At 44.2% G+C, this 21,066-nt stretch overlaps 1 protein-coding gene and 1 pseudogene across 7 annotated transcripts in view; both read left to right on the top strand.

The window, feature by feature from the left end:
* ALS2CL (ALS2 C-terminal like) overlaps positions 1 to 21,066 on the top strand; it is a 68,941-nt gene that overhangs the window by 11,342 nt on the left and 36,533 nt on the right. For 4 of the 7 annotated variants that reach the window (XM_027842136.1, XM_027842132.1, XM_027842137.1 and 1 more), the window contains exons 2-6: positions 11,664 to 11,820; positions 18,082 to 18,277; positions 18,897 to 18,962; positions 19,293 to 19,458; positions 20,576 to 20,707. In XM_027842136.1, coding sequence (XP_027697937.1) covers positions 11,718 to 11,820; positions 18,082 to 18,277; positions 18,897 to 18,962; positions 19,293 to 19,458; positions 20,576 to 20,707 — 663 coding nt within the window. In that variant the 5' untranslated portion in view covers positions 11,664 to 11,717. Of the gene's footprint in view, positions 1 to 3,451; positions 3,486 to 5,711; positions 5,910 to 11,663; positions 11,821 to 18,081; positions 18,278 to 18,896; positions 18,963 to 19,292; positions 19,459 to 20,575; positions 20,708 to 21,066 lie in introns of those variants that run through there. The other 3 variants (XM_027842133.1, XM_027842134.1, XM_027842135.1) reach the window with 3 other exon arrangements.
* LOC114028000 lies at positions 2,804 to 7,110 on the top strand (annotated as a pseudogene).

Genomic DNA, 21,066 nt, shown 5'->3' with positions numbered 1-21,066 from the left:
GATGATGGTTCTGGTCTTGGCTCTGCCTTTAGTGAACTGTGTGATCGAGGGCAAAGCATTTCTCCTCTCTGAGACTCAGTTTCCTTCTCTATGAGAAGAGATGGTATACAATAACTGTATATAGTATATGGTATATGATAACTGAGATACTTGAACTTTGGAATCTGGAAGGCCTGGGTTTTAGTCCTGCCACTGACCCAGAGTAGCTCCATGACCTTGCGCCAGACACTTTGTCTCTCGGTGCCTCAATGCAAGTCTTTAAGACTGTTAAGTCTTAAAGCTGGAGCTGCTGATGTGCTTATCTGAAGGGAATTCCCTTCGCTGATGAAATCACTGGCCTAACAAAAAATAACACTCCTTAAACTACCTATGGCTGCTAGGTGGTACAGGGGATAGAGCAAGGGCCCTGGAGTCAGGAGGACCTGAGTTCAAATCCAGCCTCAGACACTTACTAGCTGTGTCACCCTGTTTGCCTCAGTTTCCTCATCTGTAAAATGAGCTGGAGTAGGAAATGGGAAACACTCCAGTATCTTTGCCAAGAAAACCCCAAATGGGGTCATGGATAGTCAGACACAACTGAAATGACTCAGCAACAATAACAACAAAAAACCCTGCCTGCCAGAGGAAGCTAAGTGGGGAGGCAGATAGATAGAGCCTAGGAAGACCCAAGTTCAAATCCAGCCTCTGATATTTACTTGGCAAGTCACTTAACCTCTTGAAGTCTGCCTTATTTTTCTCATTTGTAAAATGGGGATAAACATATAAAAATAAAATACATGTAAAAATTATGAGGATGAAATGGAATGATATTTGTAAAGCACTTAGCACAATGCCTGGCATGGATAAATGTTTATTCCTTTCCCTCTTCCCTCTTCCTTTCCCCTTGCCTCCCAGAAGCGTTGGGAGGGAAATATTTTGTAAGCCACAAAATGGAAAAAAAGGAAGGCTTAATAATAAATAATTACCTATTGTTATTATCTAGCACTTCCAGCCTGTATAAAGTTCAATATTCCCCCAGGACCAGAGAGGCCAGACAACTTGCCCAGGGTTACCCAGCTAGTGAATTATGGTAGGGCTGAGACTCTAGTCTGGGTGTCTTGACTCTGTGATTCTTTCCATTAAATTATGGTTCCATACCTAAAGATGAAAGGTTTGGTCTTAGGGATCTCTAAAAGCCCCTTTTAGCTCTGATGTCTCATGATTCTGTGATCTCATATCAGTGTGTCACAAAACATTACTTACTGCCTGTTAGAATAGGAGACCTGAGCCCTTTCAGGGCTGGCCTCCATCATGTCAAAGTAGGTGGAGCATTGGACTTGGAATCAGGAAGACTTGAATTCAAATTTGGCCTTAGATACTTACTAGCTGTGTGACCCTTGGCAAGGCACTTAACCTCTGTCTGCCTCAGTTTCCTCATTTACAAAATGAGGGTAATAATAGCATTTATTTCCCAGGATTGTTGTGAGATAATATTTGTAAGATGCCTAGCAAACCTTAAAGCACTATATAAATGCTTACTGTATGTGTGGCTGCTTGTTATATAATCTTTTGTTTTATATTATCTGTTTCCCTCCACTAATGATTAATAATAATAATAACAATAACAACTGACATTTATATAGGGACATAAGGTTTATAAAGAGCTCTCATCCCAGTAGCCCCAGAAGGTAGGCAGTCCAAATATCATCTCCTTTTCACAGATTAGAAAATGGAGGCACATAAAAGTTAAGAGTCTTGTGCATGGTTCTATAAGGAGGCAGTTTGGTACAGTGGAGAAAAAATAAGCTTTGGAGTCAGAGAACCTGAGTTCCAATGCTGCCTCTGATGTTTACCTCCTTCGGTGGGTCACTTAACCTCCCTGGGCCTCAGTTTCCTCATCTGTAACAAGACAGGGCTGGGCTAGAGTGGCCTCTGGACCCCTTCCAGTTCTAGATTTCAGATGCTAGCATCCAGTAATACTCAATGAATGGCAGAACTGGAATTTCCACGCCAGACCATGCTGCCTCTGGCACAGTGCCCCCTCTTAGCTCCCCACTCCGCTGCCTGTGGCCTCCCCAGCTCAGTCACCGTTGCTCAACCTCACCCAGCCAGTCTGACTGCCCCATCTGTGTCCTCGCTTCCTTCTGAGTCCCTACCTGCCCAACCTGCTCAGACCTGGCTGGGGCAGGGAGTGCAAGTTTCTGGGTGCAGGAAGTGACTCACCCCTTGCCTCTCTCCCTCTGAGCTTCCACTGATCCCCTGGCATTCGAAGTACTGAATGAATAGATGGACGGATGGAATATGGTCCTTCTTTTCTGTTACCTTTTCACATTCACCCTGACTTCTAGTACCCTGTTCCAGGAAATCTGTCCAGCCCTCACCCTCAGGTCCATACTATTCCTTCCTTTATCTCTACCTCTCCACATCTTTGCCATCCTTCAAGGCTTAGCCCAAGTCCTGACTTTTCCAGGGGGCCTCCTTCTTCACTCTTGGCCCCCAACCCACACTGCTTTCTTCTTTCCCTGAGCCCTTGCAACCCTGACTAGAAGTAGAATAAGGATCACAGTTCACATTTTTATATAGCAAAGAAGGAAGGAAACAAACCTTTATTGAGCTTCAGCTGTGTGCCAGGAACTATGCTAAGTGCTAGGGCTACAAATACAGGCACAAATGAAAGACAGTTCTTGCCCTCAGGAAGCTTCCATTCTAATATGGAAAGCCCGCACATAAAAGGGAGCCCAGAAGCATGGGGAATGGTTATGGGGAGAGGGGGGACATTTTTAAAATCTAGAGAAAGTCAGGAACAGGGTGAGGTGGGTGGGGAATGGAGGTAGGACAGGCTGGTCCCCTCCACGAATGGAAGCTCCAGGAAAAACTCACCAGTGAGAGAAGGGGAACGGGTCTTAGGGGGGGATATAACAGGGTGAGGAGGCTGCAGAGAGAGTAGAATGATGCTGAGTGAGGCAGCCCCAGGCACTGAAGGAAATTCCAGGCTGAACCAGCAGAAGAGGGGGCCTGGCTTTGAAGTCCAGAGAAAGTGAGGAACAGGCCCAGGCAGGGAATAGAGCCTTCCAGAGTTGACAAAAATGCCTTGTAATGTTCTCTCCTTGTTTCCTGTATGGTAGTTTTGTCTCTCCAGCCAGATTGGAAGCTTCTTAAGGGCAGCGATCATGTCTTTGGCCCTTTGGGACAATTTGGGGGTTTGCGTCCTCTAGAGGGTTCTTGAAGACCCTGCAGTCAACAGAACTGAGCAGTTTGACATGGCAGCCAGAAACACCAACCCAATCTTAGTAGGTATTGTTGTTTGTCCTTTGTTCTTGAAGAGGATCTGACATCAGGGAGGTAATGCCATGACTTGCAAATGAACTGGGTTTAAGTGAGGGACGGCTATGCAAGGTCACCAGCCTCTCTTTCCTCTCCAGAGCCATCTGGGTCCAGTGGCAAGATATAGATCAGGATGACTGGAAATGGCCCTGGATGCAGTGGGAGACTTTGGTCTTTTTGAGGTAAGGTCTTTAACAGGCCTCAGTTTGACTGAGGCAATACCCATTCAGTGATTAAGACAAGTTAAGAAATGAGGCAGAGAATGGCCTAGTTTTAAAAAAAAAAATCATCAGCCTGGGAGGGGAAGACCCACAGGATTTCCAGGCAAAACAGAAATAAAAGTAGAGTGTCTGGAATGGTGAAGGCATCAATTCAATATTTATTAAGGACCTACTAAGGGCCAGGCACTATGCTGGGCTCTAGGAATATAAAGACAAAAATAAAACAATCTCTACCTTCAAGGACCTTACATTCTATTGGGAAGAAACAATACATACAGATAAGTAAATACAATGTAATTGGGTAGCAGCTAGATGGTACACTGGATAGAGTGCTGGGCTTGAAATCAGGAAGCCTCATCTTCCAGAGTTCAAATCTGGCCTCAGACACTTATAGCTAGGAGACCCTGGGCAAGTCACTTAACCCTGTTTACCTCAGTTTCCTCATCTGTAAAATGAGCTGGAGAAGGAAATGGCAGATCACTCCAGTATCTTTGCCAAGAAAACTCCAAATGGAGTCACAAAGAGTCAGACATGATTGAAATAACTCAACAACAACAACAAAGAAATAATTAGGAAAATGGGGTAGAAGGTGGCACTTGAGTTGACCCTCGAAGGGACCTAGGAATTCCAAGACAGCCAAGTGAGGAGAACATTCCACAAATGGGCTGACCCTCTTCAAAGTCACAACTAAAGAAAATGGAATGTCAAGTAGGGAAAACAACCCGGAGGCCAGCTTGGCTATAGTAGAACATGTGAAGGGGAATAATGTGTAATTAACTGGAAAAGATAGATTTGGGCCAGATTGTGAAGGGCTTTAAATGCCAAATTATGTCTTACCTTAAAGGAGACAGGGGATCATTGCAGTTTCTTGACTTGGTTTTATCTGTGATTTGAGAAATCATTTTGACAGCCATGTGGAGAATGGACTGCAAAGGGGACAGACTGTAGGCAAGAAGACCGAGTAGGAAGCTGTGGCAATAGTCAAGGCAAGGGGTGATGCGGACCTGGTTAGGGTAGTAGCCATGGGAGTGGAGAAAAGAGGTTGATTTGAGAGATGTGGTCCAATTAGATTCAAGGATTGTTTGGAGAGGGAGAGTGCAATGTTGAAGATGACTCCTAAGTGTTGATTCTAGGTACCAGGAAGGAGGGCAGTACTTTGATAGAAATAGGAAGTTGGGAAGAAGGGTAGGTTTAGGGGCAAAGATGATGAGTTCTGCTTTGGACACATGGAGTTTGAGCTGCCTGGGGGTGATATTCTTCTTTTTCTTTTTTTTTTTTTTTTGCTAGGCAATGGGGTTAAGTGACTTGCCCAGGCTCACACAGTTAGTAAGTGTTATGTGTCTGAGGCCAGATTTGAACTCAGGTCTTTCTGACTCCAGGGCTGGTGCTCTATCCTCTGTGCCTCCTACCTGCCCCTGGGGGTAATATTCTTTTGGAGAGGTCCAATAGACAGTCAATTAAGCATGGAGGACTAGAGCTTAGGAGAGAGATAAAAGTTGAACATGTAGGTTCAGGAGGCATTTGCATAGATGGGACATTTGCACCCATTGGGAGTTGATGAGATCCCAAGAAAGAAAGTATAGAAAGAGAAGAGGGCCTCTGAAATAGCCTCTTAAATTTTCCTTTCTTTTCTCAGGGTGGAGGGAGAGTGGCCTATGGTTTCCCCCCTCCCCCCTCCTCCACACACACATCCTATTCTCCCAATTGGAAAAAAACCTATAGAGCCCGCCCACCTACCTGCTTCATGGGCATGGCCCTCTGAGGCTCCCAGCTCCCCAGCTCTAGCTAGGAGCTCACTAGCAGCAACTGTGGATGACTCTGGGCCACACCAGGAATCATCACCACCCTAAAAGAGAACAGCATCACCACTTCAGACCCCCGAGACACAGCAGTCCCATAGGGACCAGCTCTGGCCCTTCCTCTTCCTCCTCCTCCTTGTCCTCCTCCTCCTCCTCTTCCTTCTCCTCTCCTAGGCCAAGGGACCCCCAGGGGCCAACCCGGCACTGTTCGGGGCACCTCAAGAAACAACTTGAAGCATCTTCAATCTAACCTATTCATCGGATACTGTTGATGCTGAAAATGCAAAATGAATGCCCTGCAGAGTTTCACAAACATAGTTCCAGTCTACCTTCTACCCATATGATTCTCTGCCCAACTCGTTGTCTATCTACCATGTCTGTTCTGCAGATATGAACCGATTCATGCCTGGCCATCCAACTGCATGTCATATTCCGGACAACAGGCATTTTTCACCCACCCCCCACTTTTTCCCCTGTATGGAAACTCCATAATGTTCTGGGGCTTCACAAACATGAAATCAGAGGACCTCACTGTCCACTTTTACTCTGTTTGGGACGTCTTCCATGACACTGACAGGTACCTTTGGTGAGCATCTCTCTTCTGTTTTATGCTTTGTTTGATGTTAGTAATTGAAGTGCTGTTGATCAGCGTTATCTCTGATTGCATTCATCAAGGAATATTGTATTATCTTAACATACTGATGAGAGACTCCCCGTTGGAAGAGTGCCCTTAAATGATGGTATGCTAATCTGTGAAATCAAAGGCTTCTTTATTGTCCAAAAAATACTAAGCAGCAGAATCTTGTTTTCTCTGTACCTTTCAGGCAATTTGGGTGACTATAAAGATATATGGTAGGAAACTTCTTGTGGATGCTAACAGGTGCATAGTTTTAAGGTTCTCGTGTTACATATCATAGCAGTGGTGTGTGCTTCTTCCTCTTTGGGTTCATCTTATTTTGTCCTTCCTTGTGACTTGAATTAGATTTTTGGCCCAAGAGGCCAGGTGTACACTGGGAGTGAGGGTGTTAGCCATGGAGTCTAGACAGAAGGTGAAGTGAGGAAAGAGGGGCACCTGGCCTCTGAGGCCAAAGTCCACTTCTCAGTGGCACAGTTCATCGTGGAGGCCGGTGTCGAGCTAGGGATGCAATCCATTCAAATTGCCGTAGCCTGCACCATTTACCACAAATTTTTCTGTGAGACCAAATTAGACGCACATGACCCTTATCTCCTGGCCATGTCAGCAACTTACTTGGCAGGTAAAGTGGAGGAGCAACACCTCAGGACAAGAGATATCATCAATGTCTCTCACAGGTGTTTAAATCCCAAGAATGAACCTTGGTTCTGGGAACTGAGGGTTAGCATTGTTCAGTGGGAATTACTCACGTTGGGAGTTTTGCATTTCCGGGTCTCCTTCCAGCATCTCCACAAATATCTGCCCCACTACCTTATTTCTCTAAAGAACTGGATGAACATCCCCACAAATCTCTGTTCTACTACCTTAATTATTTCTTTAAAGAATTGGATGAACCGTCGTAGCTGGGAGAGTACTCCCATCTCTCTGGCAGCCTAGGCTCTGCTTCAGGACAGCTATCACTGAGCATGGTACCTTCAGTACCCCACCTACCACACAGTTGTAACCTTTCAGTGCTATAGAATGGAGGCGCCTGCTGATTCTGAGGCAGAAAAGCTGAGGTGGCAGGTTTTTAGTGAAGACCTTACCAAGCTAGTCACTGATAATAGTGTCTGACCTGATTCAGATTGACACAATGGACGCAGAAATCCCTTAGTTGCTCTAGGGACATCCAAGGAGAAGTAAACATTTGCTTTGTTTGAGGGCTGGACTGAACACACTAAAATGGGTCCCAACTTCAAAAAGTTGATAAGTTGCAGGGAGCAGCTTTGCATTAGCAAAGGGAGAATTAAACTTGGCTTGCTTTCTGATTGCTCTTTGGTATTTATGTGGTGGTGCAGTGGATAAGGGATAATAGGCATTTTCCTGAGCAGGTTTGGATATGAATAGGTCCATGTTGAAAAAGGAATGCACTGTGTTCAATTGTGTTTTGCACCTCAGAAATTTTTTGAAGATGAACCTTTTGAATTTGGTACAGACTATATTTAGGTATCTCTTCATAAAAACAAAACCCAAAACAGAATACTTGATTGGTCCCTTTGGGATATCTTTTCAAGCCATACATAAACTTAATCTTCCAACATAAGTTAACAGTATTTTATTTTACATAATAAAAGATAAACAATTTTTTTGTTAAGATATGAAAATAGGTATATGGTTTAAGAGCTTTCAATATTCGATATTCAATATTCAATGGACCACATTGGGTTTAAAAGAGGATGATATTAGTCATATTTTTCTATTACGTGTTATCTATCTTCCTCTTCTTGAAGTATATTATAAAATATGATCATCTTTTCAACCTAAATGTTCTTCCAGGAGTCCGATATTTTCAAAATCTTGGAACACCTTGATCTCTGAAAAATTAAAGTTTTCTGGTAAATTCTGGGGCAAATGAGAACTAGGTAGTGGGCAAAAGTATGTCTATTTCCACTGAAGACTTGTGTGTAAGAACTGGTGTAAAAGGGAAAAGTATGATGGACCAGTCATGTAGCAACCATCAGAGAGTAACAGAAAGACAGGATAGGTGATGGACTGGTACCCACAAAATGTAAAAAGCAGAGAAAGGCCTCTAGCACAGTAGGTAGTTATGTGGAGAATCTCTATGAGAGACCAGGGAAAAGAATCAGAGTAAGAGATGGTAGAGATAGGTTACTATCAGCACCATAGAGGGAGTGCCCTCATGGATGAGATCACGGATTGATTGAAGTGTTGGGAGAATAGCAAAACACTTTAACAGTTGAGGTATCAGGGCCATATGGCCAATGGTTGGCCAAAAGAAGCAACTCATCTTAAGATTTTTACTTATGTCATTTCCAAAATAAATTTGCTATTTATATATTAAATCTGTTTTTTAGTTTCCTATATAATAGAATATATTCTAATATATAATCTATACTAATTATAATAATTATATTACATAATATATAATGTATAAAATCACTTTTTCAAACACACACACATACAACCCTGATTTCAAATATACACAGTCAAGCAAAACAAATACTCACATTGACCATGTCCCAAAAATGTGCATCTTATTCTTCGTCTTGGGTTCATCTCCTTTCTGCTAAAAGACTGGTGGAAGGAATGTTTAGCCTGAAGAAGAGAAGACTTAGGGAAGACCAGAGAGCTGTCTTGGAGTCTTTGAAGGGCTCTAATGTGTATGAGAGACTAGACTCCAGGGGCAGAACTAACAGAAGGTAGAAATTGCCAAGACAGATTTCAGCTCAGTGTAAAGAAAGTCTTCCTAGGCTTAGATTCTTATAATTTAGCCACTGCCGGGATTCTTATAATCTAGCCAATAGCTTACTAATGTTCAGACTCCTCAAGAGTCTGCCCAATATGACAGATGGTCTAATAAACCTTGACTTTGGCTGAAAGAAGGCTTGGGTCAAATTCTTTCGGGCAGGACCCAAGTGTTGTGATTTTGGGGTCCCAGCACCCCTGAACCCCTAAACTGCATCATTTTGGTGGCCCATATGGGGAAACTGCCTAACCCCAAGTTCTTCTCCAGCCAAGACTGGAAGGTACGTAAGCCTCCCCCCTCCCCTCCTTTCCTGCTCTGCAGTTGGGGTCGCTCTCCAAGCACCAAGGCTCGGTGGTACTTTTCTGGCAGACAGTTACAAGGCTGTCTCGCACTCAGCCTGATGCTCTCAGGCTCTCAGTCCACTGGGTCCGTGGAAGGCCATGGACCTGGGTACACCCTCCGCAGCATAGAGGATAAGGATATACGCCCTATCTGGAAGTGTATGAATTCCCTCGGCGCTAGGGAATTGGGGAAAACTTGCAGTTGCTTTTTGGTTCCCTGAGGCTTACTTACTCCCTTCCCTCTGCACCTCTGAATCCTCCTTCATGGAGGTTACAGGGAAAGTTAGAACAGCTAAAAATATCTTGGCATATTCTGGAGGTTTTGTGATTGATCATTAGGGAGTTTTGAAACACCTTTGATTTCACCCTCCCCTACCTGGGAAAGGAAGGAGCGGGGAGGGGCAGCAGCTACGGTGTGGGCCCCCCTGGCAATGGCCTTGGGCTCTAGGACAACCTTTGCCTGGAAGCATCACCCAGGTTCAGCACATCTTGTTCAAGGTAATGAAGCTAGCCTCCAAACTTGGACTATGGACCGTTCACCTACAGTTGGTAGCAAACAGCGAGTACCAGCCAATGTCCCCACATCATTCCCTGGATGCAGCCTGTGCTTGGTTCCAGTCAAGCTCATCTGTGGGACCCCCTGGAGGCAGGGATGGCTCTACGCCCCTTGCCAGCAGGAAGCAGTTTCAGAAGCCGAGACCTTTGCCCCTTACTCCAAAAGAATTTGGGTCCCATTTGTTTGAGAGGGGAATGATGGGGTTGGGATCTGGGCCCCAGAAAGGAAAAACCCTGGACTTTCCCACATGGCCAAATCTCTGGCGTTCCCCTCAGGCTATAATCCCATCAACTGGCCTTTCATTGTGGACCTCCCTATGACCTCAGGCCACCTCTCTATTCTCCCTTGGCCATGTGGTCCAGGTCCCTGGAATTCTATTACCTCATAGACTACTTGGCCACTCCTAGATCCCTCCCATAGTCTTTCTGTATATAAGGTCCATCTTGTCTCCATTAAAAGGCTGAGATTCTTAAAATCTAGCCACTGCTCTGATTCTTATAATCAAGCCAATAGCTTACTAATGTTCACGCTCCTTAAGAGTCTGCCCAATATGACGGATGTTCTAATAAACCTTTTCTTTGGTTGAAAAAAAAAAGAAAAAAAAAGAAAGTCTTCCTAGCAATCAGAGCTGTCCAAGAGTAGGTTGGGAGTAAGGAGAGTAAGAAATGGTGGCACCGTCCCTGAAGGCATAGAGGACTGCCTGTGGGGGATATTGTAGAAGAGATTGATACAGGGGCTGTACTGCGAGGGGCTTTCTGAGCTCCCAGCGAATCTGAGATTCTATGATTCATTCATTACTCTTGTTAGACCTCAGCTTCCTAGTGAGGCAGGCTGGGAAGACACTGCTGTACTCCTTTTAATCAATAATCAACATTCACTAAACACCTACTATGTGCCAGGCACTATACCAAGTTCTGAGGATATAAAAAGAAGCAAAAGACAGTCCTTGCCTTCAAGGAACTTACAATCTAATGGCCATTTGATAAAAGAGAAACCTGATTCTCCACATGACTTGTCTAGAATCAAGTAAGTTAATGTTGGTGTCAGGAAAAGAACGCTCTGTCCAGCACTCTTTCTCCTAAGCTATTCTGCTGGAATCTAACTCATATTCCTCTTGCTGGTTTTTTAGAATAATTTTGTTGCTATCTTTTGTTTTTACCTTATTCATGTGTCTTTCCCTTTCTTCCTTTCTTTCCATAGAGTCATACCTTATAACAAAGAATTTTTTTAAAAAAAAAGAGGAAGAAGACAGGGGAAAAACAGCAAAAATGATCAATACATTGAAAAAAATCTGACAGTGTATGTAATGTTCCACCCATGTGGTCCACCTCCTCTCGGGAAAGGAGTGGGAGGAGGTATCTTCTCTTCTTTGGAGCCAAGCTTATTCTTTGTAATTTTGCAACATTCATTCTTTTTTTTTTTTTAAAGCATGTTTTATTGATATCTCCTGGTTTTTTTTTTTACATTACCAGAATTCATATCACCCAAATTACCACTCAGTATTTTTCCCCTCTTTGCTCTCAGAGAGCTCTCCCATATAACAAATAATACTTTTTAAAGAAAGAAGAAAAAAGAAGAAACACAAAGAATCAGCAAAACCAATCACTATATCAAAAAAAGTCTGAAAATATGTGCAACACACCATACTCATAGCTCTCCTACCTGTAAAAAGGAGTGGGGTGGGACTTTCTTCTTGTATCTCTTCTTTAGGGCCATGTTTATTCTTTGTAATTTTGCAGCACTCATTATGGGTTGTTTTGTGATTACCCTTTCCATTTCCAACATTGGAGTCACGTTCATTGTTTTCTTGGCTCTGCTTACTTCACTTTGCATCAGCTCACGTAAATCTTCCCATCCTTCTGGGCTTTCATCATTTTCTTTGTTGCTTACGGCGCAGTAAGATGCTGTTGCATTCACGTACCACACTTTGTTCAGCCGTTCCCCGATCAGCTGCTTCTGTTTGGTTCTCTGGATGTTTTTGGCAGTGGTGGTGGGACTGGGCTGGTGATCTTGGCAGCAGTTTCTGGAGAAGCCTTGGTGAAACTATGTCTGTCCGTGACTAGGTGGACCCCGATGAAGCCGGGGGACTTAGCTCCTGCCGCACTCCTCCTGACGCCATGTGTACTCCCGAAGAGACATCCCTATTGCAAGTAGAAGAAACTTTCTTGGCCTTGCTTGGTCGCATCAACACCCTTGTCTTCCAACCTCTGCTCCTAGTGGGTGAGTTAGAGTCTCAGGCAATGAGGGAGGGGAAGGGAAGGGACTGGAAAGGGTCCCATTTTGGCCCTGGGCAACGAACTTATGGGCTCTGCTTCTGCCTGATAAACTGAGTCTGTGTACCATCCCCTACTGAGTCCTTGTCCCCTTGTGGACTCAAACCCAGGTCTACTACAGTCTTTCAGCCTAGCACTCTTTCAATCACTTAATCAATAAATATTTATTAAGTGCCTACTGTATGCGGGCTGTGGGGATACAAAGACAAAATGAAATACTGCCCATCTACATGGCTCATTTACTGAGTGATTTAAATTCCATTCAACTCAAATATTTATTAATTGCCTACTTTGCGCAAAATTCTTTAAGGCAATGTGGTACAGTAGAAAGCTCTAGGCTTGGATGTAGGCTGCGGTAGTTGAAAAAGCATCTGTAGCAATGAAATCAAAGATTCTTAAAGTATTGAATAATAATAATATCAATATGATTCATGTAGTGATTCAGGGTTTATAAATTGCTTTAGTAAGTATACTGTCTCATTTGTCCCTCACAACAATCCTGTTAGGTATTATTGTACCCTATTTTACAGGTAAGAAAACTGAGGCACAGAGATATTAAATGATATGCCAGCATCACACAACTAGTAAATGCCAGAGACTGAATCTGAACTCAGATCTTGCCAGCATTGGCAAACCCAGTGCTCCTTTCACTATACTCATTTATTCATAGGGCCTTGTGTTTAGAACTGAAAATATGAAGATTAAAAATAATATGACCTCTGTCCTCAGGAGGCTTTCATTCTAGTGGGAAAAAGAAACATGTCTGTAAATACAAGCTTGTATTCAATGCTTATTGTGTGCAAAGCACTAGGAATATATTGATAAGCGAAAGAGTGTGCTTTTTTCAGTGTGGGAACTCCTGGTTTGGACATTCCTTATACCAATACAGATAACAACTCAGCTCTGACTTAATAAAGAAAATCTAGGGATTTTCCTGAGATACAAAATGATTATATGGCCTGCCCTGGGTCACACAACTAGGAAATATGAGAGGTAAGATTTGAACCCAGGTCTGCCTGACTCTGGCCTAAGCAGTGAGGATGCACAAATGAAAAAATGAACAAGTCCCTGACCTTTCAGGACTTAGTGGGTTTGGGACTAAGATCCACTTATGCCACATTGCTAACTAAAGCACAATTAAAAATGAAAAGCTTAATTTAGTGAAGTGGAAGGAGGCTTTGGTGAAGTGGAAGGTCTGTAATGCCCTCCTTTGGGTTAGCATCCTGTGTCCTCACCTCTTCCCCCACACCTCCCAAACCCCCACTGCTCAGTGGATCTCTCCAGACTCAAGACCCTCTGTAGGCTTGTAGCTACTTCATATTATAGTTCATGAGCCCCCATTGATGTTTTTACTTTTACCAATCAGTCAGAGAACATATATGAATAAAAACAAAGGCATTTAATAACGTAATACAGTAAGAATGTTCATAATAGAATATTTAAAAAAAACTGGGTTACACTATTCCACAAATATGAAAACCATCAGTGCAAAGAATAAACACATGTAGGAAACAGCTGTGACCAAGGAAATGCATAGGAAGGAAGAGGGAATAAACATTTATAGAGTACCGTCTATGTGCCAGCCATTGTGCCAAGCACTTTAAAAATATCTCATTTGATCCTCACAATGACCTTTCGAGGTAAGTGCTGCTATTATCTCCATTTTACAGTTGAGGAAACAGAGGCAAACAAGGGTTAAGTGACTTACCTGGGGTCAAACAGCTAATAAGTGTCTGAGGCTGAGTTTGAATTCAGTCCTTTGTAACTCCAGGCCTAAACACTCTACCTCCTGCACCACCTAGCTGCCTTGTGGAAAGGCATATTCATAGGGAACCCCATGTGTAGAGGGTGAATACATCTCTGATGCTTTGGAATCAACACATGGGTGTGCAGTGTCTTCTAGGCAGGTGGGCATGAGGCATAGTCTCTGTTAGGTTATTTCTTTCTGCTGGTCTCACATGGCAAGGCAGAGGCCTCACACGACCAGTCATGAGGCTAGGGAAAATCCCTTAGCCATTTGACTTTTCTTCCCCATAAAGAGGCCCTGTCCATTCTCAGATTTCGGCCTATAATAGGCATTCCTTCTCCAAAAGGAGATTCATTGCCCGGTGCACCAGGCTTCTAGAACATACAATCCAGCCAGCTCAGTGGTCCTGGAGGCGTTAAGAATATTTCTTTTAAGCAGTGGTTCCTGATCACCAAGGACAGGGTCTCTGACAGAAGCCTCAGTCTGACTTAGGAATAGAGATTCCTCATAGCCCCCACTTCATTTCTGATGGCTTGACCTCAGAGTGACCTCTCTGACTAGATCAGGAATAGGGAACCTATGGCCTGTTTGAATTCAATCAGTTTCCAGGCTGTCTCTCCAACAAACTGCTAAGTGCTCTGCGGTGTGTGGGGAGTGGCACCTCCTCCGTTCCAAGTTCTTCTCCACCTTAAGATTCTGTGTGTGTGTGTGTGTGTGAATTGGGGTTAAGTGACTTGCCCAGAGTCACACGTGTTATGTGTCTGAGGTCGGATTTGAACTTAGGGCCTCCTGACTCCAGGGCCATTGCACCACCTAGCTGCCCCCTTCCTTAAGATTCTTTTACGTCTCTCATAGAGATGAATGGGAGGGGGTGTAGCTGAGGGACAAAAGTTAAGCCAGAGGAGCAAGGTCACTGTCTTCCTCCCACTTGGCAGATTTATGTCCACCCCATATTTGTTTGTGTCTTGTCTCTGTATAAGCTCCTGGAAGATGAGGACTGTGTCTGACTCCAAGTCAGGAGATCTGAGTTCAAATTCTCGTTCCAACACTTACTAGCAGTGTGATCTTCGGCAAGTCAGAGGGGTCATAGATTTAGAGTTGGAAGCACTCGGAGCCTTAGTTTTTCAACTATAAAATGGTCCTTGCAATACCTATATCAGAGGGTAATTTTTTTTTCTTTTGGGTAAGTTGTTTAATTTTTTCAGGCCTCAATTTCTCCATCTATGAAAAAAGTCTAACTCTTGTGGCAAAGACTCTTTATGATTTAATTCAATTTAATAAGCATTTTGTTAAGCACCTACTATGTGTCAGACACTATGCTAGGTGCTAGGGATGTGAAAACAGTCCCTGCCTTTAAGGCAACTGTATCCTTCTGGGATTTAAACACGTACACAGATAAATAAAAGCCTTTTTAAACCTTTAAGTTCCAAATAAATGCAAGTTATTACTATTATTATTTTTTTTTAGACAATTGGGGTTAAGTGACTTGCCCAAGGTCACACAGCTAATAAGTGTCAAGTGTTTGGTCTGAGGCCGGATTTGAACTCAGGTCCTCCTGACTTCAGGGCCCATGCTCTATTCACTGTGCCGCCTAGCTGCCCCGATGCAAGTAATTATTAAAACTTTGTATGTTTCCCAGCATTGAAAATAGAACCCTGCACACAGTAGGTAGTTAATAAATGTTTGTCGAATTATTGCATCAAGGAGGTGTGATGAGGCGGACATAGCAATGAACTGGTTATCAGAGATTCAAGGTCTACCCTAGTTTGCTCAGCATGACGCTGGGCCTGTGTGGACCTCAGTTTCCACTTCTCTAGAAAGACAAAGTTGGACTAGATCAGGAATAGGGAACCTATGGCCTGTTTGAATTCAATCAAAGGGCTGCACTTGAGGACCTAGAGGGCCATATGTGACCTCAAGGCTGCACATTTCCCACCCCTGGACTGGATGGTCTCCTTTAATGTTAATGTGCTATGCTGCTTTGACATTGGCAGTGTATTTGGAATAGAGATAGTTGTGATCTACAATAATAATACTATTTTTTTTGTCTGGATCTGTGATTTCTTTGGTGTGAGGAACTCTGGTGGAAAATCCCATTGCATATCAGCAACTGCTTTGTATCTTCCAGTCTTCGAGAATTGCTGGGGGTCCTGGGAGGTTCAGTGACTCAGTCACAGAATTAGTCTGTGTCTGAGGTGGGACTTGAACCCAGGCTTTCTAGACACTGTTCTGTGCTGTCTCTCTTTAATAATAAAAGCTATCATCCTTAATCATCCCTTTCACACGTCCTAAGCTTTTGCAGTTTACAAAGAACTCCTTTATCTTCACCACAACCCTGGGAGGTATCTGGGGCAGATGCCATTTCCACGTTCCTGAGGCCCAGAGAGGGTCAGTGACTTGTCAACATTCACACAGCAAGCAGCAGATCTGGGTCCAGAATGCACCTCTCTTGATACCCAGTTTAGTTGTGTCTTGCCAGGCTGCCCCTCTCTCCCCCTTTGCTCTGAGCTTGTCTATTCCTAAGAGCCAAATGAGTGGGAAGAACACTGATTGATTGGTGGCAGAGGTTTGGAAGCCTTGGCTTCTTGCCCAGCTCAGTCACCAATTTGCTGTGGGATTCTCGGTGAACTGTATAAATCTTGTGGCAGATTCCATGCACTCTGATTCAACAAGCATTTATTAAATGCCTACTATGAGACCTCAGGGAGCTAACTTGCTACTTGGGGAGATGGCATGTACATAAATGAGTGAATACAAGGTATATAAGACAGACAAAACGAATACAAAGTCATTTGTGGTGTCAGAGTGGAAAAACACTGCAAAGCTGGGGTCATCAGGAAAGGCATCCTGTAGGAGCTTAGCCTTGGCATCTGAGCTCAGCCTGGAAGGAGGTATGGGATTCTAAGAGAGAGGTGAGAAGGGAGTGTGTTACAGGAAAGCCTGTAAAAAGGCTTAGAGATTTGAGAAGGAGTACTGCTACTTGGCTGCCATAATGACATTGGGCAAGTCACTTCAACTTCTCCAAGCCTCAGTTTCCTCATCTGTCAAATGCAGGGGTTGAGCTAGATGGCTTCTGAAGTCCCTGGCAGATCTTTATCTATGATTGTACCGGGACCAGCAAAGGGATGTCTGGATGGAACAGAGAGTTTATGAAAGGCAATAATGTGAAATCAGTCTGGAAAGACTTACAGAGGGTTAATATTATAATAATATAACACAATACAATACAATATAATGTAACATAACATAATACAATATAATACAACACAATGTAATAATACAATATAATATAACATAGTATAATATAATTAATATGATATGGCAGCTAGGTGACACAGTAGATAGAGTGCTGGGCCTGAAGACTGGAAGACTCATCTTTCCGAGTTCAAATCTGGCCTCAGACACTTACTAGTTGTGTGACCCTGAGTAAGTCACTTGACCCTGTTTCCCTCAGTTTCCTCATCTGTAAAATAAATTGGAGAAGAAAATGGCAAACCCCTCCAATATCTTTGACAAGAAAATCCCCAAAAATGGTGTCATGAAAAATCAGATGTGACAGAATGGACTAAACAACAACACATATAGTATCATGTTATATAGTATAGTATAGTATAGTATAGTATAGTATAGTATAGTATGGTATGGTATAGTATAGTATAGTATAGTATAGTATGGTATAGTATGGTATAATAGTATATATAATAACAATTTGGGGTGATTCCTCCCTTTCTTCTCTGGCTCCTCAAACCTATTCATCTCCTTTCCTTCCCTTTCGCTAAACCACCTGCTCTAATTATCTCTCTTATCTGTTATAGGTAGGTATATCTCTTAAATAACTGAGTGGGTTTAATTAGATAATTTAAAATGGGCCAGGGTGTACTGAGGTCACTTCAAACCTGCTCACAAGAACTAATTGTTAAATGTTCAGTGTGAGCATTTCCATCTCTGAGATCAGCAAAGCCTACAGACTGGGACTTGATTTATTATTTTGTTGATCGTCTAAGAAAGTGATGGATAAAATGTAATGCAGATTAACTTAAAATGTGTGGCGTGCATGCATTGTTTTTGGAGATCCAGTTATTAAGCTTTTACCTGCATACCCCTGCAAAGCAGTCCGCAATCTCTGCTAGTCTCACCTTTGTGAGTTAATGATTGTGAGTGTGTGTCTGAGAGTGTGCCTTTGAGTGTACGTGTACATACACGGTGTATATATGAGTGTTTGCAAGTGTGTGCATGGAGGGATTAGGAGAAGATGGGGTTGCCCAAGTCTTCCTACATGCCTTGCCTTCCCTAGAGAGCACCGTTCATTACTGAACGGGGAGGAAGAGGGAAGGCCTCAGCCCCAGCTACATGGGGCTACCTGGTTGTGTCTTCCCTCCAAAGTTCTGGGAAGGGCCTATATCAGGATGCCTTCTCCAAAGTGGGCAGCCACCTGGGGATGATGTTTTGTCTTTGTCTAAGAAGAACCCTCCAACGTGAAGGATCAGGAGTGCCTGCGGCTTCTGCTTCAGCTCAGCGAGCAGTACCAGCACCTGTGGGATCTGACCCAGGTCAGCCTCCGAACCCTGAGGCAGAGGCTTGACTCCCCAGCCACTGTCGGCCTGCACACCCTGCACCTCCTTCGCAGCCCCGACCTGTTCCTGGACGCCTACCGGCGGTGAGTGCTGGGGATGAGGAGTCATTTCGTGGGCTTGGTCTGGGTTTGCAGCCTGCCCGGTCTCCGCAGTCTCTGTTTACCAACGTGACTTTGTCAGTCTGGGGAAGCTGATGGGCCTTTCTCAGAATCGTGTTTTTAAATGCATAAAATAAAATACAGAGGATTACAAAGGAAATTATTTATATTGAAATACAGTTATCAAAATATCTTAAAAAAAACCAAACAAAAAACGCCTTGTGACTAGAACCCTGAATGATAGCAGTATGAATTAAGGCTGACCTAGAGATGGTGTCTGGAGCAGCATGGATGGGCTATATTGTGGGGAAGACAGGAGGAGGACATATGTGGGCCCTGTTCTCTGGAGCGCCTAGCTTCTAAGGCTGAGGGAATATTAGAGAGGACAAGACAAAGCTTAATTAAAAATAGAAAAAAAAGAAAAGCAGGAGATGTCGTGTCATCTGTGTTTGCTCAGAGCCCAGATGGGGCTGTGGGGCTTGAATGATGAACAAAGGCATACATAGGTTTGTTAACTGTGGCTGTTTTCCCTGAGTCCAGGGGGGTCTGGGGCAGGGAGGTTGGGGTATCTCGGATGGAGAGGGAATTAATGTTGTCCACGCAGGTATTTTGTGATATATACCAGCTGTGTGGCAATGCAGACCTTTCAGAAGGCTACCAGGAAGAAGAGGTGAGTGAAATGAGGCAGTTGTGGGGTTGGGGGCCGGGGAGAATGCTACACTGAGTGGCTACAGCTCCCTGGAGCCAGTCCAGGACTCACAGCTGAACCTAGGGCAGCCTTGGGCCATTAATAAATGATTGACTAAAAGACCTGTTTATACTTATCTATGGGAGGCAGTGTGATAAGAGTGGAGAGATTGTTTTATTTGGAGTCTCAGGAGCTGGGTTCAAATCCTGAATCTGCCACCTAGAGACTTAGGAATAGAGAGGGATAAAGGAGGGTAAAAGAAGGAGGTTCTACCATGGGGTTCATTTCTTCTCTGGGGCCACGGAATGACAGTGAGTTTTGGAGGAGCCAGAGGAAGGCATTGAAGCAGTTCCTGACCAGTGTGATCCTGGAGACCTCGGGGGCGGCCGGCTTGCCTCACATCCTCTGCCAGCCTCTCACAGATCATGTGCAGCAGTATGTCCTTACCTTGCTGAGACTCGCAGATGCTATTGGCGAGGTATTGTCTGGGAGGGGAGGCCCTGCCCTGAGGGGAGACACAGCCCCTGCCCCTGCCCCCGGGGAGCCCTGGGTCTGAGAGGACAGATGTAGCCTCTGCTCTTAGAGATCCCCTAATCCGAAGTATCCCTGCCCACAGGATAGAGGAGAAAAGCACAAAATCACTTACAAAGCACAAATGTAGGAACTTATGTGAATGCAGCACCCAGAGATTCTAAGAGCACCAGACTTGGAGACTGGGTTCATAGTTAAGTTCTCAGAGTAAAAAAGTAATCACTCAGGTCTAGCCTTTTCCTGCTCTACATGTGATAAGTTTTTGATTCAAAAATCCTGAAGGAAGTGATTTTTTTTAAAAGGAGGAAAGAGAGTCACTCTGGGGATTTTGGGGTCTTTCAGATCAGAACCCAAAAGACCAGTTTCCTGTCCCATGTGTGCTGTGAGGTCTAGGGAGAAGGTCAGACATGCTGTATCATAGAATCACAGAATCTCACAATCCCCAAACCTGGTGCCATCTTTTTAGATCTCTACCTGAGCAGAAATCCCCTCTTATACTGCATCTGACAGGGGGTCATCCAGCCTCAGAAAGGCCAATTCCACTTTTGGACAGCTCTAATTGTTAGAAGATTCTTCGTTATTTAAAGCCTAAATCTCCTCTCTGTAATTTCCATCCATTGGTCCTGGTTCTGGCCTCTGGGACCAAACAGAATAAATCAAAACTCTTTTTCACATGACAGTCTTATAAATAATGGAGGCAGCTCTGTGGTAAGAGTACTGGAGTTGGAGTCAGGAAGATCTGAGTTCAAATCCCACTTAGGAGCTTAGTAGTTGTGTAACCCTGTTCAAGTCACTTAACCTTTCTCAGCCTTGGTTTCCTCATCTGTAAAATAGAGATAACAGTAGCACCCACTTCACAGGGTTGTTATGTGAGGATGGAATGAGATACCTATGTATGGTGCTTTACAAACCGTAGGGTGCTGCATAAATGCAGGTTGTTTCTTGAAGACAGCACCTGTCACGTCTTCCCCTCTCCCCACATGTCAGGCAGGATGCAGGGACGTGGCTCTGCCCCAGACCCCGGAGCTGCCAGCCGTGCCTCACTTGCCCCTTCCCTCTGTTAGCATCACTCTGCCAGGGAGCTGGCCATCCAGGCTGCCGACCGCTTCGTGACTCTTCAGTCCTTCATCAGACAGGCTCTGGATGAGGCCTCGGCCACCCAGGCTCTGTGGGAGACGCTGGGCAACCGGCTGGGGGTGAGTCTGCTCAGGGCATGGGCATTTTGTCCAGGAGAAGGGAATGGGGAGAGACCCTCTGGGATAGAGCTTCCTCGATCTTCGCTGGCCTCCTTTTCCAAAATCCTATAGCCTGTTAACAAACTTTCCTCTTCTGGGAGAGGGTAACAGGAGCTGGGGGGAAGGAATGATAAGGTAAACATCATGACCTTGAGCTTGGAGAGTCCAGGATTTTAACTTGCCCTTCTGAGAAGTCCCTTTCTTCCTATGTTGGGAGCAGGCCAATCCACTAACGATTTACATTGTGGTGGAGTCTAGTGAAAAGAACACAGAGTCTGGAGTCCTAATTATGCCACCAACTCACTCTATGACTTTGGGCA

This window comes from Vombatus ursinus, unplaced genomic scaffold (genome assembly GCF_900497805.2).
Source record: "Vombatus ursinus unplaced genomic scaffold, bare-nosed wombat genome assembly UNPS02014867.1, whole genome shotgun sequence".
Lineage (NCBI taxonomy): Eukaryota > Metazoa > Chordata > Mammalia > Diprotodontia > Vombatidae > Vombatus > Vombatus ursinus.
The sequence above is the reverse complement of the archived record's forward strand: the minus strand, read 5'-3'. Positions and strand labels throughout refer to the sequence as shown.